The sequence below is a fragment of the Chionomys nivalis genome, chromosome 24, assembly GCF_950005125.1.
Source record: "Chionomys nivalis chromosome 24, mChiNiv1.1, whole genome shotgun sequence".
NCBI classification, from domain to species: Eukaryota; Metazoa; Chordata; class Mammalia; order Rodentia; family Cricetidae; genus Chionomys; species Chionomys nivalis.
Window position 1 is genome coordinate 6,234,551 of NC_080109.1, and position 16,900 is coordinate 6,251,450.

General features: G+C 45.2%; 1 protein-coding gene across 3 annotated transcripts in view; it reads left to right on the top strand.

The window, feature by feature from the left end:
• The first annotated feature begins 602 nt into the window (after positions 1 to 602).
• The window catches only part of Rapgef2 (Rap guanine nucleotide exchange factor 2), a 203,968-nt gene continuing 187,670 nt past the window's right edge, over positions 603 to 16,900 (top strand). Inside the window, exon 1 of one of the 3 annotated variants that reach the window (XM_057756814.1) lies at positions 603 to 1,333. In XM_057756814.1, the coding sequence (XP_057612797.1) occupies positions 1,265 to 1,333 (69 nt within the window). In that variant the 5' untranslated portion in view covers positions 603 to 1,264. The remainder of the gene's footprint in view (positions 1,334 to 16,900) is intronic. The other 2 variants (XM_057756813.1, XM_057756812.1) reach the window with 2 other exon arrangements.

Genomic DNA, 16,900 nt, shown 5'->3' on the forward strand with positions numbered 1-16,900 from the left:
AACGCAGGGGTCATTTAAGGGCTTAGGTGTCAGTGAGCGCGGAAGGCGGGAGGGAGGGCAGCACTGTCCTTGCAGTCATAACAAATAAACAGACTCCAAGGAGGGTTTTTTTTTTTTTTTTTTTTTTTCCACCGAAGCAAAAGCCCAGTCCAGTCCTAGGCTCAGGAAAACCCGCCACTGCAGTAGAGTCGCCGCGGGGACCTCTCCCGGGTGGGGTCAGCTTCCAGTGCCGGGCGGGGAGGGAGAGAGGCCACGCAGAGGGTGGGCAGGGTGCATCGGGACCAGGGCGGCGGGGTGCGGCTGCTCAGCTACGGGATCGGCGGTCGCAGCAGCCTCGGCTGCCACGGCGCCGGTCGCACCTGGCCCCGGCCGAGAGCGGCTCGCAGCGAGGGCGCGGCCCCGCCAGGCCAGCGAGGAGGGCGGGCCGGCGCCACGGGGCGCTCCGCCCCCGATGATGCGGCGGCCTCCGACTGGCCTCCGGCCCGTCACTCACTCCTCACCATGGTTGCAGCACAAAGCAACAAGCCCCGGAGGCCGCTTCCTCCCTGAAGAGCGGCTCGGGCGGCCGCGGAGGCGCTGGAGAAGGAAGAGGCGGGGAAGAGGAGGGCGGTCGCGGCTCGGCAGACGCTCGGCGGGGCTGCGCGCTCCGCTCTCGGCCTCGCGCCCGCCGGGGACCCGCGCCCGGCCCGCCGCGCCCGCCGCGCCCGCCCGCTTGCACGGACGACGCAGAAAGTTGCCAAGAGCGCGGGGGCCGCACGGGGAGCAGCCGCGCTCGGGCGCCGATGGGGGCGGGCGGCCGGAGCTGCGCGGCCCGCGGGGATGCAGCAGCAGTCGGGAGGCGCGGCCGACAGTAGACGGAGGCGCGGCGCGGCCGTGGCCGAGGCCAGCGGGCTCGGTGGCGCCCGGACCTGAGGCTCAGCGCGCGGCCCTCCCGGGACGCGTCAGAACGAGCGCGGCCGGAGCGCGTCGAGCTAGGGCCCCGCCGGAGAGGCCCCGCCCGCCGTTGCTGCTTGCACCTCCCTAAAAATAACTCGGCCCGCCGGGGCCAGCGCGAACGGCGACGGTTCCCCAGCGCAGCCCGGCCGTCGCCGAGTCCGGCTCCACGGACAGCGGGCCGCGAGGAGGAGAGCAGCTCGGGGCTGCACGGACCCTCGTGCTGTCTGCGCCCCGGCCCCGCGCCTGGGCTGCTTTCCCTCGGGCAGTGGCGCTCGGCCGGGAGGCCGGCGAGTGTGTGGAGCGGTCCCGGTGCGTCCCGCAGGGGGAGATGGCGTCCTACGTGGATAATAGCTTCCGCCAAGCGGTGATGAAGAACCCCGCCGAGAGGACCCCCCAGGTGAGACGCGCGGCTAGCCGCCGAGGGTTGGTGTCTGCAGACTGCGCCCTTCCAAGGACCCTGGCACCGCTGGGCTGGGGAAGCAGCCCATTTCCCCATCCAGGACTTCCCCTGCCCCAACTTCCAAGGGCATTCTTTTCAGACCGTCCTGCGATTGTTGCCCTCTCCTTTGCTGTCCTTTACGCTGCGCTCCCTGTGACTGACCTTGCCCATGGGTCTGCGGGGACGAGGTGCTGACTCTAGGGCTTGTTTCTCTCGGGTCCCACTCTCCCGGGCCTCTGAGTCTTGGGGTCCGGTCTTACCTCCTCGGCCACTCAGGTACTGTTTCTCTGTCTGCAGGCTCAGTTATTCCCTTGCATCTCTCCCATCTTTAGAGTTTAGGTGTGTTTCAGGAGCGGTTAGAAGGAACTGTGGTGCAAAAGTCTGATCGTTGTGAGCCTTATAAAGCGAGACACCGAGGCTCCTGTCTTTCTTTCCCACTTTTACTTTCTTGAAAGAGGGATGCTGCTTTCCACCGAAGGGAAGAAGTTGACAGCTAGGCTAGCGCTTTAAATTCCATTTGTAGACATAACTGCAGAACGGGCGTATTCAGTTCTCTCTTCCTCTCAGTGCAGATTCTTTGGATTTACACAACCTTGCCAAAATTAGATAAGTGGTTAAGCTTTATACATTTGTTGATCCTCAGGTTTCTTTTATTTTTAAACGGAGACATTGCTGGTGGGTTGGACTTGATTTTCTTAGGTTTGGATTAGCGAGGGAGGAGCGTTATAAAAATGTGGTTTGATTTCTTTTGCTTACTGAATAATGTTGGGGTGGTGACTTCAGGGGATCCTGCTTGCCAGCCCTGTAGGCAAATAAATAAGGTCTACAGATCCTTGGGGCCAGCAGTAAATACAAGGAAGATCTAAGAGTTGAAAAAAGTTGCTTTGCTGTGAGGCGTTGGATGCCATCTGTCAAAAAAAAAAAAAAAACCTGTCTGTTTCTAATGATGATTATTTTAATGGGTGAGGGAATAGAATAAAGTAGAATCTTCCACTGGCTGCCTTTGGACCAGCACCAAGAATGGCACCTGGTCCTGTTTTGGTGGTTCTCTTTTTGCTGGATGGAGGTGTCATGTGTGGGAAATGTGTCTAGATTACATATTTGCCAAACCCGTGGAAGATGGGCTGTAATTTGACAAGAACGTTCATTTACGTGTCTTTAGAAGTGCCTCTGCTAAAGGGCAGTTTTTATCCAGCACTGGGCATGCCCTCCTTTGATTCTGGTGGCGGTGCCGCTGCCCTTTTTGCGCTTCCGTCATCAGTGTTGGTGGAAACCATCGGTTGTACCCGTTTTCTACTCTGGAAAAGGCACTCCCAGTTGACTGTGTAGACAGAGCTATTTTCCTGAGATCTCCCAGTTCCTTTCAAGAACAGAGTTTGAAGTGCCAAGTGAAATTACACACGCAGAGGACCTTAGAGCCCAGCAAGGCTGGTCAGAAAGTGATGTCACAGGCCTGGAGTAGGAATTAGAAGGGGGCATGGTGTGCATGGTTGACTTAAAATAATAACAGCGAAACCTCTTATCAGGTGTGTCCCTGTGGAGGGCAGGGAGGTGGGGGAAGAGGGGCAGTCACCAGAGCAGTCTGGAAGAGACAACATTTGCTCTCCTTTGACAGCCTGTGGTTTGGCCAAGTAAATGGGCGGTTGTTAGGTTTCCTTGCTGCTCTGCCAGTGCTGTGGAATATAGAAACCAACCCAGCAGAGGACTCCTGGCCCAGCGAGAAAGTGGGCGGTTACCTGCAAGCTGAAAGCGCCATTGAAGACCTGGGAGCTCCACAGGTCTTTCCCCACCAACCTCAGGAGAAGCAGAGAGAGAATCCTGCCAACTCAGCAGTGAACATTCTCAGTCGTCAGCCTGCTAACTTGGGTGTTCATTTTTACTAGTGCAAACCCGCACCTTTGTTTATCGTCTTCAAGAGAAATTAGTTAGAAATATGGGTGCTTTCCCGTCCTTACCCAAGTTGTCAGAGATAGTTTCTCTAGAATTGGCGATCTCCTTGAGTAGAAAACATGCTGTGTTGGCACACCAGTGGAAGGTGTTCCTTGTGCAGTGCGTTCTCATGGAGGCTTGTCTTTGTAATATAACTAAGACAGCCTCGTGGCATAGCTTGAGATGACCGGAAGAGCAAGAACTAGGGAAACTTGGCTGTGGACTCTTGTGCTTCTGAGGGCTGACTTGATAAATGTGTCAGGCAAAAGCAGAAGGTGCTTGAAAAGAATGAAAGAAAACATTACTTATTCATACTTGCTGGAGTTCGCTCCCCTCCCTTGCCTCCTTAGCCCTTTACCAGACTCTGAAGACAAGTTCTGTATGTGGGTCAGTCAGTTGCTTCAGAGTCTTTTTGACAGCTACACCTGTGCAGTTAAGCAGTCGGTGCCTGGCGCATCTGGGGCTGGAGAGTCGTGGGGATTTGACACGTAAGAACTCTTTGCATGTATCCGTGAGGTGGCGAGCCACTCTAGGCATGGCCCTGGAAAGCAGGGAATGGGAAGGAGAAAAAAAAATGATCACCTGAGATTTTAGCCAAGAGGCTTCCACTGTTTCACCTGATATTCTTAGAAGAGGAAAAGTCTTTAGTCCAGTGTTTACTCTGTATTGTGTGTCTGGAAACTTGTCCTCCTTCTTCTCAATGGGGCACTGTGTTCTAAAATAATGTGCTCCCTTGAAAAGAATGAGCCATAAGCATTCTATTGATACCAGTCAATGCACCTCTGTTGAAAACCCGGATTGCTAAGTAACTGTGTTAGCCAATGATTTGGGTTTATGTCTTTAATCACCTAAACGAGAATTTTGGTCACCAAGGCAATTTAGAAAAGTTTAAAAGGTATAAATAAATTACAAACAGCATTATACCCCAAGGCTTCATACAGTAAATTTTTTTTGGTTAAACTACTTTTATTAACTTGTTGAATTCAGACCCTTTGAAATTGCTTCTGTGGTGTGTTTAAATATTTACTTTCAAAATGGTATGTGTAAAATAATTCTCATCCCATCTCCTCCTAGATATTAATATTTATTTTTCAGTATTAAACTTTTTTTTTGTTGCAAAGTGACTCAGTGGAATTCACTGTGTCTTAATGACAGCTGAAACAAAATAAAGTAGGCCATCTTGGTAAATTGAAAGTGTATTGAATATACCCATCCCCACAACCCACTACTGCCGAGTATCTGCTGTTTACCTTCAGATGGCTGCGGCCTGGGAGCTTCCCAGTTGGAAGAATAACGTAATGTATACTGTGGTTCAGGAAAGGTCGAAATTCAAAACCTACTCAATAATTTGTAATTGTAAGTAAAATAAATAAACAAACAAATAAACCCCCCAAAGCCCAAAGAAGACAAAACCCAAAACAACAAATCTTATTGAACCCCGAAAGTCGGGGGCCATCCGCATCTGACTTATAGTTATGCCACGTATAGTAGTATTTCTTGAAGTGGTTTCTAGACAGCACTGTTGGGAGAGGTGGGGGTGTACTGAAGCTTATGAGGTGGAAGCCTACTGACTGCCGGTGATACAGTGTAATAGTCTACTGACTGCCGGTGATACAGTGTAATAGTGACTGAAGCTAGTGTTGGAGAACAGTTGTTACACTCTTCCTTTATAAAGAGAACGCTCAGCTGAAGAAGTACATGATTAGGTAGGCCTGCTGCTTTTTAGGGCCCTGGTGGGCTTCAGATGGTGATACAGGGACACATACCCATCTTTTGGTCAGGAAGGAGCTGGTGACCTTGGAGACCTCCCGTTGGATCCCCAGCTCTTGCGCCTGCTACCACCTCCCAGTTGTGCTTCACTGGAACAAGCCTTCAGCAGGCCTTGAGGGACCACTCAGCATCCACGCTATAGCTGTAGCACGCCACAGTGCCATGTGTTGCTTAGCTAATGTTGGCACAGTAGGAGGGACAGGAGGGATTCGTAGCACAGGTATCACCCTTTGGTTGCTCTATCCTAGCTAGAGGTTAGTGCGCTGTAGCCGGCCAGCATATGCTACTGTGTACATCCCTCCCCTTTGTGGGTAGAAATGAGGCCTGCCATGTTAATTGTGACGGTTTTTATATTTTTGAGGGGAAAGGAAAACTTTTTTTTTTTCTGCGCTGACACGATAATCATGTGCTGACCTGGGTGAATGTGCCACTTGCTGCCGGCTGTCAGGTCTGTCTGTTTTCTCCGTCCGTCTTTGAAAAGTTATGCTTAGCGCAGTGTTGGTGGGCTTTGTGGAGAGGCAGGTTGGGATGTCCAGTGTTCTGAGAGTGAGGCCAGTGTGTCATCTGCAAATGTGTTGGGCTGCATTCTTACTTATCTTGGGGTGCATGGGACCTGCTGCTGGCTGCAGGTTGGTTTTGTCTATTATTACATCATGGGTTTCTGTTTTTTGTTCTTGAGGCCAGGGCTTTACTGTGTAGCTCAAGCTGGCCTATAACTCTTGATGCTTCTGTTTCCACTTGTGAGTTGAGTGTTGGATGTGCCTCCATGTCTGGCTTCATCTTTATATTAAACTTCTTACTTGGGATGGTTGTACAGTGTAGAGTGCTGTGTGGCCGTTTGTGAGTGGCGTCTGGTGAAGCTATAGTGCGGTGTCACCCCTAGGATTGTGGTGTGATTCAGTGACCATACAGAGCGATATCTTCATGACAGAGGAAACAAAGGATCTCCTCTTGTCATTTGTTATGGTTTTTTATTTTTTGAGACAGGGTCTTGTGTAGACCACGCCGATCTCAAGATCACTACATAGCTGAGGGTGAGCTTGCCATGCTGATGTTACAGGCATGCACTGCCGTCCTGCGATTTCTTCATGTTTATAATAACTGCCTACTTCTGGTAACCAGTAATCTGCTTTTTTTTCTATAATTTTGTTGTTTCAAAACATTACATAGATGAAATCATTCAGTGTGGGACTTTCTGGGACGGACTTCAAATTGCTGCGATTGCCACTCAGTGATTTGGCCTTAAGTTCCTAACGTACCAGTGATGTCTGGGAGATGGATTTAAATCGAAGGGGGAATTATAAAATGTTCACGAAACAGAGACCTAAGGTCATGTCTTGGGTGAGCCATAGTTCTCATCACGTGAGGATGTGGGATGGCTATAGAATGCCATGATTTATTTTGGTAGCAATGCAAGTAGTAAAAGTAGCCTTAGTCATTATGGGTCTCTCATTCAGGAAATCACTGGGTGTACATCAATTGGACTTTAGAAGAATCAGAAGGAAGTCCTGTGGATATAGTGTAGGCCTTATTTTTCTATTCAAGACCCGAGAGGATGATTAGAACCATGGATAGTGCCTCACCTTTATGTTCCCCTATACCTTCACACCTATAATAAAACTTAATTTATAAACTGGGTCCAGAACGAGATCCACAATGATAATTGTGATAAAACAAAGCAGTTATAGCAATATGCTGTGATAAAATTGCCAACATGGCTACTCCTGTGCTATGGGACTGCTATTAAGAAAAGCAAGGTTTCCTGAGGTCAGATGCACTGACTCTCACCCATGGTGTGCCTGAAGGAAGAGCTTTGTGACTACAAACCCTGCATTCGGCAGCTGATCTGGTTATCCAGTGGGTGCAGGAACAGGTATACCCAACAAATGGTTACTGTGTGTGATTCCTTCTGGTGGTCGGAATTGAGAGGCTCTAGCAATGAGCTCTGTGTCCACTGTTGCCTTCCTGATGAGATGCACGGCGTTGGACACTCACGACCCTGAAGAGGCTGAGTGAGGCTGGGACGTTCCCCCCAGACTAGATGCCAGCCTGTTAACACGCAGCAGCCAGCCAGGACTCCTGAATGACGATTCTGTCTCAGAAATCCCATGAAACTAAAGAAGACTCAATTTCCAGAGGCTCAAGCGATGGTTCAGAGTACTTACTGCTCTTGCAGAGGGCCAGGGTTCAATTCCTAGCACCTACGTGGTAGCTCCCAGCCATCTGTAACTCCAGCTTCAGGGAATCTAGTGCCCCCTTTCCACCACCATGGGCACCAGACTTGGTTGCACAGTTACTTACAAGCAGGCAAAACACTTATATGCATAAAAATAAAATAAAAATCTTAAAAAAAAAGAAAAAACCCTTTCAATTTCAGAAAACATTAGGTAGATCCACATTTGATGTGAAACATTTGGGCACTACTTTCTGGAAGTGCTGGAGGTGTGGATACTGAAGAAATGCACAAGGTGTCATAGTTTGGAAAAGAATAGAATATCATGTATAACCAAATGCAGTATGGAATTATGGATTTTGGACCACAAACACAAAAAATACTGAATGCTATCAGATGGAATCTCAATATTTAATATTTAGTTAATAATTAAATTTTCTTACGTTTGTTTTAGATGTTACCCTAAGGCAACGGTTCTCAACCCTTTAACAAAATTTTTCATGTTGTGACCTCCAACCATAAGATTATTTTGTTGCTACTTCATAACTTTAATTTTGCTACTCTTATGAATTGTAACTGCAGAAAATTTTGATATTTGACCCCCAAACGAATTATGACCCAAGGTTGAGAACCACTGCCCCAAGGGGACCTCTGTGTGGTGCGCATGGGATCCCTGAACTATTTTATAGAACTTTTTCTTTGGTTTTAGTTTGTGTGTGTGTGAGTACTTGTGTGTGTGTGTGTGTCCATGAGTACACATGACTATGCAGGAGTGTTTGTGAGGAGGTCAAAGGATCACTCCAGGAGTAGCCTGTCCTTCTCTCTCACCCCGTTTGAGGCAGGGTCTTGTCCTCAAGCCTCTGGTTATTCTCCTGTACTCCTCTCATCTCTCTATGGAAGCAGCTGGTTTATCATGGGCTCCCGTGGCTTTCTTTACTTAGCTTTACGTGGCTTCTGGAGATCTGAACTCAGGTCCTCACACGTACCCTCCTTCTAGCCCTTATAAAGCTTTTTTAGACTAAGCTTTTCAAAAACTGAAAGTTAGAGAAAGGATGTAAAATGTTTGGAGCACCTTTGTGACCCTGGAAAGGAACTACCAAGTTTCAAATAATCTTTTTCCTGATGGGTGATTTACTCTTAATGAGGAATCCAGGATCTTTCATCTGGATTTTTATTTTTCTGTTTCTGTAGTGCGGGGAATTGAGTCTTCTAATTTGGTACCTTGTGTCTACAGTGCAAACACTTTACTACTGAGCTGTGTTCTGTATTCCTACCTCTGTGTGTTTTGTTTGTTTGTTTTGTATTTTTGAAACAAGGTTTTACTGTTCAGGCTGGCCTTAAAGTCACTGCTGTTGCCCAGGCAAATATTCAATTTATAGTCTTCCTGCCTCAGCCTTTGGAGTAGCTAGGATTCATAGGCCAGGGCCCGCAGGCCTGACTAGTTACAGTTACTGTTGTTGTTTTTTAGGTTTTGTTTTATTATGTTTCGTATGTGTTTGTCTGCATGTATGCATGTGTGCCATGTTCATGCCTGATGCTCATGTATGCCAGAAGAGAGTGTTTGATTGCTTGGAACTGGAGTCACAGTTTTTAGTCATCTGAGTACAGGGTGTGAGACACCATGCTAGGCTCAAGTATATATATATTTTAAATATTTTTTGTTTCGTTTATACTTGATAGTTCTAATAATTACATTTGAGAGAAGAAATGAAAAAGAAAATTTCAGGTCAGGTTTTGAAGTGATTAAAATCTTACAAAAACTGAAAACTGTTATAAACATCGAGCTATGACCTAAATCTATTTAACATGTGATTATTTTGGTATAATTATTTGGATTCTACCAAGCAAAACATTTTGCGGTGTTCCCCCTGCCTCTATGCTACATTACACAGGTTTGCAAACTTCATTTGTAGGTATACAGTCTCACTGTGTAGCTCATACTGGCCGTGAACTTGTAATCCTCAGCTCAGCCTCCATCCACAATGCTGCAATTACTGGCCTGTATGACTGCAGTAGTTTTACCCTTGTGAGTAGTATTGGGAATTGAGCACAGGGCTTCTCCCTTATTTAATTTAATTTTATTTATTCTTTATAGTCTACATAGCAGAGATGGGCCTCAAATTGATCATCTCCCTCTCAAGCTCTGGGATTCCCAGCATATACCCCATGCCCATTTTTTTTAAAAAAAAAAAAAAAAACACATTCAAATTTATTAGGAAATGAATGTAAAAAGTATTCGAGTGGTATTCTTGATTACATTTTTTAGATACTGTATTTGAAACCGCTTGATTGTATTTAAACATTTCCAAACAAGTAGAAGCGAGTATTGAAACACTGGTGAGTGGAGAAACTGAAGCACAGTATAGTAAATACCAAGAGTTGAGGTAAGGGAGACTGCGGCCCTGATGTTCCACTTACTGGTATCTGATCCCCCACAGTACTTTGCGTGGAGCTGAAAGAAACCGATGCTCTAGCTCTGGAGACAAACATCTTATGCATGCTTATTCCTTGGACTTGGGATACCACAGACTTCGTTTAGACGTAGCCAGTGTACTCTGAGAACCCCAAATTCCTTATTCCTGAATGTGAACCTCCAATCCTAATCTTCCTCAGAGACTTTGGATTGGGGTGGGTGGGAATTCCTGTCTCGATTCCATTTTCTCTGGTGTGGTTTCAATCTATAGCACAGTTAAGAAAACTGGCAGGCGTCGGAGTCAAACCGTTTCACTTTGAAAGTCCTCGCTCTTAGCTGTGAACTGGCACGGCTGCTTTCCCTTGTAATTAGAAGCTTATATCTTTAATTTGGTTCGTGGGATTGTTGCAGTGTATTTCTTCCTGTCGCAGGGCGGTTTGATTCTGGACCTGTCAGCATCCGGGTTTATGGCTCCAGCCAGCCAGTCACTTGGCCTTGGTGGGGCTCAGGCTTTGGCACTGCAGGAACTCTAGTCTCCTAACACAGTGTGGCCCTGACCTTGGCTGGCCGCGTGCGTGCTTTGCCATCTAAGCCTGTCGGAGTAAGTGTAAGCTTGAGAGTCTTTATTTTCATTTTACTTTCAGGCTTTATAAAAGCAGATGATAACCTCAGAGTACCTTGTTAGCTTTGTCTCACCTTGCTAGCTGTGTTTTTGTCAAAGGCTTTTAGTCTTAAATACTGCATGCATGCATGCATGTGTGTGGCATGTTGCACGTGAGTGAGAAGAGAGTGTTGTCTCCTCTGAAGCTGGAATTACAGGCATTGCGAGAGTCTGACGTGGGTGCTGGGAACTGAATTCCACTAAGTGTTCTTTCTAGCCCTTTGTTAAAGATGAGGAAAAATTTACAGTGGACAGAAATAACGATGTCACAGACTCCATATTGTTGTCTCCGGAGTGGAGCGTGTCAAACGTGTTTGCCCTTATTTCTGTTCCTCAGCATTTGGCACTTAGCACTCTGGCCATGCTTTTTCATAGATGACCTCTTACTGTCATTTTATCATAGTTTATCCTCCTGAGTGGTTTATAGTAAGTTGGTTAGGTAGGCTGGAGCATAGCCTTGATTACATTAGAATTATATTAGTCTACAAATTACCCAACACTGACCATACAGTGGCTGGTGGCCTGATAAGAAATCTAAAGCTCAGTAGTGCTAGGCTAGGCTTAGGGTGTTGCTGAGGATCACAGGGTGACTTAGTCCTCAAAGGCGCAGGTTCAAGTTTGCACTACCGACTGGGAAAGGGAAGGGGTGAGGATGCTTTTGGCAAAGGTTCTGTTCCATCATCCTCCATATTCTCATGGATACCCTGCCCCCATGCATGGCCTCTCTTACCACTGAGGCGGACCCCTAGCCCTGTTTTTATTTTGCAAGGGTTTGTGTAAGTTTTTGTTGCTGGCCAGAGCTTTGCCTGATGCTCTTGTCTTGCAAAGGTTGTTGGATATTTGAGTGTTTTAGAGCCTCTCAATACAGAGCGGCAGGGAAGAAAGAGAATGAGATTAATGGCCACTGTGAGCAGATAGTATTTGTCTAATTTACTTTGCATAAGAAATAGATGATTGTAGAACATTTATGTAGCGATTCTCTGGAGACTGCTCTGAAAGTCTTATTGGATTAAAGAGCCGCATTAATGTAGCTCAGTAACAGAATCGTGTGGATGTATTCAACTACTTGATTCTCATAGGTATACGCTTGCTTTCAGAATTTCAGCCTCTTCTTTAAAGATATGAATACATACACTAGTAGATGATCAATATCTGTAAACATTTACTTATAAATCATGGCCTGTAACTATAATTTCTGTGATAATTGGGCTTTAAACATTTCATATATTGTTTTAAAAAATACAAAATACAGATTTAGGGCTGGAGTAATGACTCAGTCAGTAAAATGTATACACATGAGGATCTGAGTTAGGATCCCCAGCACCCACATTAAAAAAAAAAAAGCCAGGTTTGGTAACATGTATTTCTAACCCCAGTATTGGGGAGGCAGAGACAGGCAGTTCCCTGAAACTCATTGGCCAGCCATTTTAATTGAGTAGATGACTCAAAAAATAAGGTGGAGAATGGTCAAGGGGTGTGCCTGAAGTCAGACTCCGGTCTCCACACACATGCGCACATACTCATGTGAACATGTACATGCACTGTACATGAACACCCAGTGTGTAAGCTGTAAGCTTGTTTGTTACAGCTGCCCAGACCTGAAATAATCACACAGAAACTATATTAATTACAACACTGCTTGGCCAATCACGTAAGCATATCGCTAGCTAGCTCTTATATCTTAAATTAACCCATTATCATTATTTTATATTTTACTACAAGGCTCGTGGCTTACCGGTAAGGATCCAGGTCTCCCTGACTCTGCCTTCTTTTTTCCTCTATCTCTGCTTGGAATTCCTGCCTTACTCTATTCTGCCCTGCCGTAGGTCAAAGCAGCTTTATTCATTAGCCAATAAAAGCAACACATATACAGAAGGACTTCCCACACCAGCTATACATGAACACACAGAGAAAATACGGGCTTATGGTATTTCTAAAGCAATTCCTTTTGTTTCAAATTTATTCTCTTTTTAAAAATTGCTACTCCCATCTTGTTCTCTCCCTATTCTGTCTCTATGTCTCCCTGTCTTTATCCTTGTCTTCTGCTATGGTTGGCCCTGAGGTTTCACACATGGTGGGTAAACGTTCTACTTAGTATATCGTCAGCCACCTTTTTACCTTTTATTTTGGGACAATTTCACTGCGTTTGCCCATGCTGGCTTACCCTCTAGCCCAGTCATCCCTAGAACTCACCATCTGCCTGCCTCAGGTTCTGAAGAACCCTGTTCTACTCAGCCTGAACTACTTCCCCCTCCTTCATCTGTGTGTGTGTGTGTGCGTGCGTGTGTGCGTGTGTGTGTGCTCCTGTAGTGCATCCTGCCATAAAGGTTTTCCTGACATATAGATAAACTGCTCTTGGCAGTTTGTAGTGGGATTAATTTGCTATCAGAAGCCAATGGCTAGGAAGGGCTACTGGTAAGAATAGAAGCCTTAGTCTTCACGAAATGTTTGTCTAAACAAGGACCATGTTTCTAGCATATCCTAAGCCCTACCAAAACACAGTCTTTGCAAACAGAGTATGTAAAGAGGATAAATGGCCTCTACTCTTCCCTAGCATGTCTTGTCTTTAGCAGATTAATTTGAAGCTCACCAATTAGCTTTACTAGACTGGCGCTTATTGGGCCGGGATTAGCATTCATCCCTAAGGCTCGGTGCTGAGCACCTCTTAGGCGCAACTGGAGCTAATACATGCGTAAGGACTCAGTCTTGCTTTTCTTGAGAGCTGATGGATGCAAGGAAGATACTATTATAGACTTATTTATTAATAGCAACTTAAAAAAGAGCCAAGAAGGAACAGTAATTTTTGGTTCAACTTCTATTGAAGTACTCTCCCCTAGAAACAGATGGCAGCAGGGACCGAGGAGATGGATTAATAGTACAGTGTGAAACATAGACAAACATTACCTAGAATACATTCATTAAGATTCATTTTTAAATACATTTTAAAAAATAATACAAACCAGTAAATAACCTAAAACTTCTTTGGGACATAATCAGTATATTTCTGATAACCCTCCCATTCATAATACATGTAAATCAATCTACAATTTAAAGGGTCTTCAGTAGAAAATGAACCAAAGCAAGCATGAGAGCCTGGGTTCAGGTCTCCATCACCCCTGTACACAGATGGGTATTGCTGTGATCCCACAGCTGATTAGGTAGAGGCAGGGCTATTGGGCAGCTAGTCTAGCCCAGGTGGCAAGCTTCAGGTTCAATGAGAGACTCTTAGGAAATAAAGTTAAAAGAGTGAAATTAGTACTAAGTATCACACTAAGTTGTTTCTCACTAAAATTGGTAAAAAATAAAAATTACCTAGAATACATTTTATTAGGATTCACATCTTTACAAATAAGTATAATATATATTTTATGTATTATATAATATGTAGTATGTATCAAGACATTTGGGGCATGGCATTATGTTTCTGATTAACCCCCCATTAATTTAAAAGGCCCTCAATATCGAAATGAACCTTGCAAGGCTTCATTCTTTAAAAACCAACTAGAAAGCTGAATCTAGAAACGAAAACTAAATTTTCTAATTTAGTTATGTTATTAATTTAAAATATTCTTTGTAGCAATCAAAATATAAAAATAGTTTTGCAATTCTGAAAGATAAAACAGAAGGGTCACAGGAGGCCAGAACTCCCTTTTCATTAGATGCTGGTGGAACTACCCTGTGCAGGACAGTTTCGAAATATCTGCACCAAGTTACTTTCAAGGAGGTAACTCCTTAACAAGTAACATCCTTTTGGTCCACAGTTATTTATTCTTGTGTCCACATGTTCATGTATGTGCGCACGTTTCTGTAGGTGCAAGTACATGCGGAGGCCAAAGGTTGGAGTTGACTCTCTTCCTCTGGCGTGCTTCCACAGTTTACTGTTACTAGAACAGAGACATTCATCACTAAAAACAGATCTGAAATCCCAAATCTAGTTTGGAGTCCTGAGGAAAGGAAATAAATACCAAAGGTAGATTAAGGGAATTTCTCCTTGTCTTTGGAAAGCCGTCAGGTGTTGGAGAATGAATTAACCCCTTTGATGGAGTGGGCAAACCCCGAAGCGCTGTCTGTGTGCAGTGTGGTTAGGATTCTTTCTCCAGTGGCTGCTCTCCCGCTGCAGAGACTGAACTGAGCGGTGGACGAGCCACGCTTGCCTCTGATGTCCCAGGGAATTGTGGCTTGGGGGTTACTCCTGAGCAGTGTTTCCAGTCCTGCACCCAACGTGGAAAATTCCTTCATGTAATTGATGGGGTGAGGAGTGGGCATGCCCCAGTTGAGGGTGGCTGGCTGGTGACTGGACTATCAGAACAAAGCCTTTCTTTGTCTTCATTTCTGAGTGTAGTCTCCATAGTGTAAATTTGTTCTTGGTGCAATCTGCTTATTTCCGTCCCTTAGTTATCTCAGGGCGGCTTAACATGATAGAAGAGTTTTTGTTTGTTTTTCATTTCACTGAAAACAAATTTGTTGCCTTAGAAATAGACACTTGTTGACTGGTTAATGTGATATATTCAGTAGTAGGAAATAAAATTCTGTGCATACATTAGCTTTGTTTTCTTAAATGCCTTAAAAAAGAAATAAGTAATTTTAGTCCTTCATGTTCCCAATAATAACAGTAAAGGCTTATGAAACATTTGAGTATGCAGAAGTTACCTGTTTAAAGGAAGGGAATTCGTGTGTGTGTGTGTGTGTGTGTGTGTTTGTTTTTTGAGACAGGGTTTCTCTGTAGCTTTGGAGCCTGTCCCAGAACTAGCTCTGTAGACCAGGCTGGCCTCAAACTCACAGAGATCCGCCTGTGTCTGCCTCCCGAGTGCTGGGATTAAAGGCGTGCGCCACCACCACCCTGCAAGGGAGGGAATTCTTAGCAAGATCCATGTTGCCTTGCTGACAATGTCATTTCCCACATACAGTAATTTTAATCAAAATACAGATTTGGGAGGGAGAGGAACCAGCAGTGGCTCAGGTTGTTCTCATTTTGTGATTGTGAGCGAGCTGTGAGGGAAGGATGGGCACTTGGGCATCTTTGTGCTTGTTACAAGTGAGATAGTCATGTTGTAAGAGACTGGTTGGGGCCAGTGAGGCGGGAGTGAGTGAGGAAGACACGGGGCCGAGGATAGGAGGATAGTTGTGGATTGCTACAGTCTTGTTTTGGCTGTTGTTTTGTTATCTTGCTGCTTTGACTGATGCGGCGCTCTGGTATGTAGCCATCTTCTAAACTAGAAGCTTGAAATCTGAGCTGAGGAGCTCTCGGACAGGATAGAGGGTCATGACAGAATCTCACTGTTGTTTAGACACAGCAGAGGTGAAGCTCTTTTGTCTTCTTCAGTTACTTTTCTTCCCAGATATGGCCAAGGAACCACCAAAGCTTTCATAACTCTAATGAGTATCTCTTGATCCATATTGTAGATATATTGCGGGGAAGGGGGAATTGATTTCCAAACTAGCATCATATTGCCTTTATTATTATTATTGTTAGTATTTATTTATTTACTTATTTATTTATTTATATACATAGTCTAGGTAGCCCAGACTGGCTGGAATTCTTCATCCTCCTGCCTCGGTTTTCTGAATGCTGGGAGTACAGGTGTGTACCAAAACTCAGATTCCTCAATCTTTTTATGAACAAAACTGTAAAAGCTTCTTAATGACATCAGGTGTCGATCTATCTATCTGTCCATCTATCCATCCGTCTATCATCTCTGTATCTATGTATTGTATCTTTTGTGTCTATTTATCTACCTGTATATCTAGTCGACAGCCAGTGTGGTTTTTTCTGGCTCATATACTTTTATTCATAGAAAGGAAACGTTTTTGTCTAGGTTATTTGCTGCTTTCTAGTCTTTCTTAAACTTATCTAGGTTTTCAAGAAATTTAAAAATAAGTGAATGGTTTAATACAGTTTCCTGAATTAGGCTTTCCTTAATAAACAAACAAACAAACAACAATGAGTTGTTTAAATCCACCCCATAAACCAGGCTCCGTAAATCTGGCATATACCAGTTGTTCTCTGCTCAAGATCAATACTGTGCTGTACTCTGCAACCCTCTAATTTTCGTTTCTCCCGTGTTCAGGTATTTTATAGCTGCTCAGTTATAAAGATTGTAGGTATATTGTCAAGACCTTGAAATTGAACTCGGAGGTGAGAATTTGCTTTTTATTGCATTGTTTGCATTTCTCTGTCTTTTTTCCAAGACAGAGCCCCCCTGAGTTTATCCTCTGTTGTCGTGTGCCGAGGAAGCGTGCCGTCATTATGTGCCGTGAGGTCTGCACAGTGCTACTTCTTGGCAGCCACAGTGATGTCCTTTAAATCATTAGCATTGTAATTTGCGCAGCCGTGCCAATTAATTCTATCAGTAGATGTCAAGATGAGAGACAGTTCTGGTGGGATTCGGAGACTAGAAGTGAAGTGGCTTAGTTGAGAGGATGGGCTTCGTGATGGCTGGGGAGAAACACTGATAGATTGGCAGCCACAGAGACCAGCCATGGCGAGTCCACCCCACGGCAGACGCCAGGGAACTCGCTGCGGTGTCCGGAGTAAAAAGCCAGCATCCGTAAACATATGTTCCAGCGTTTACCTTCCTT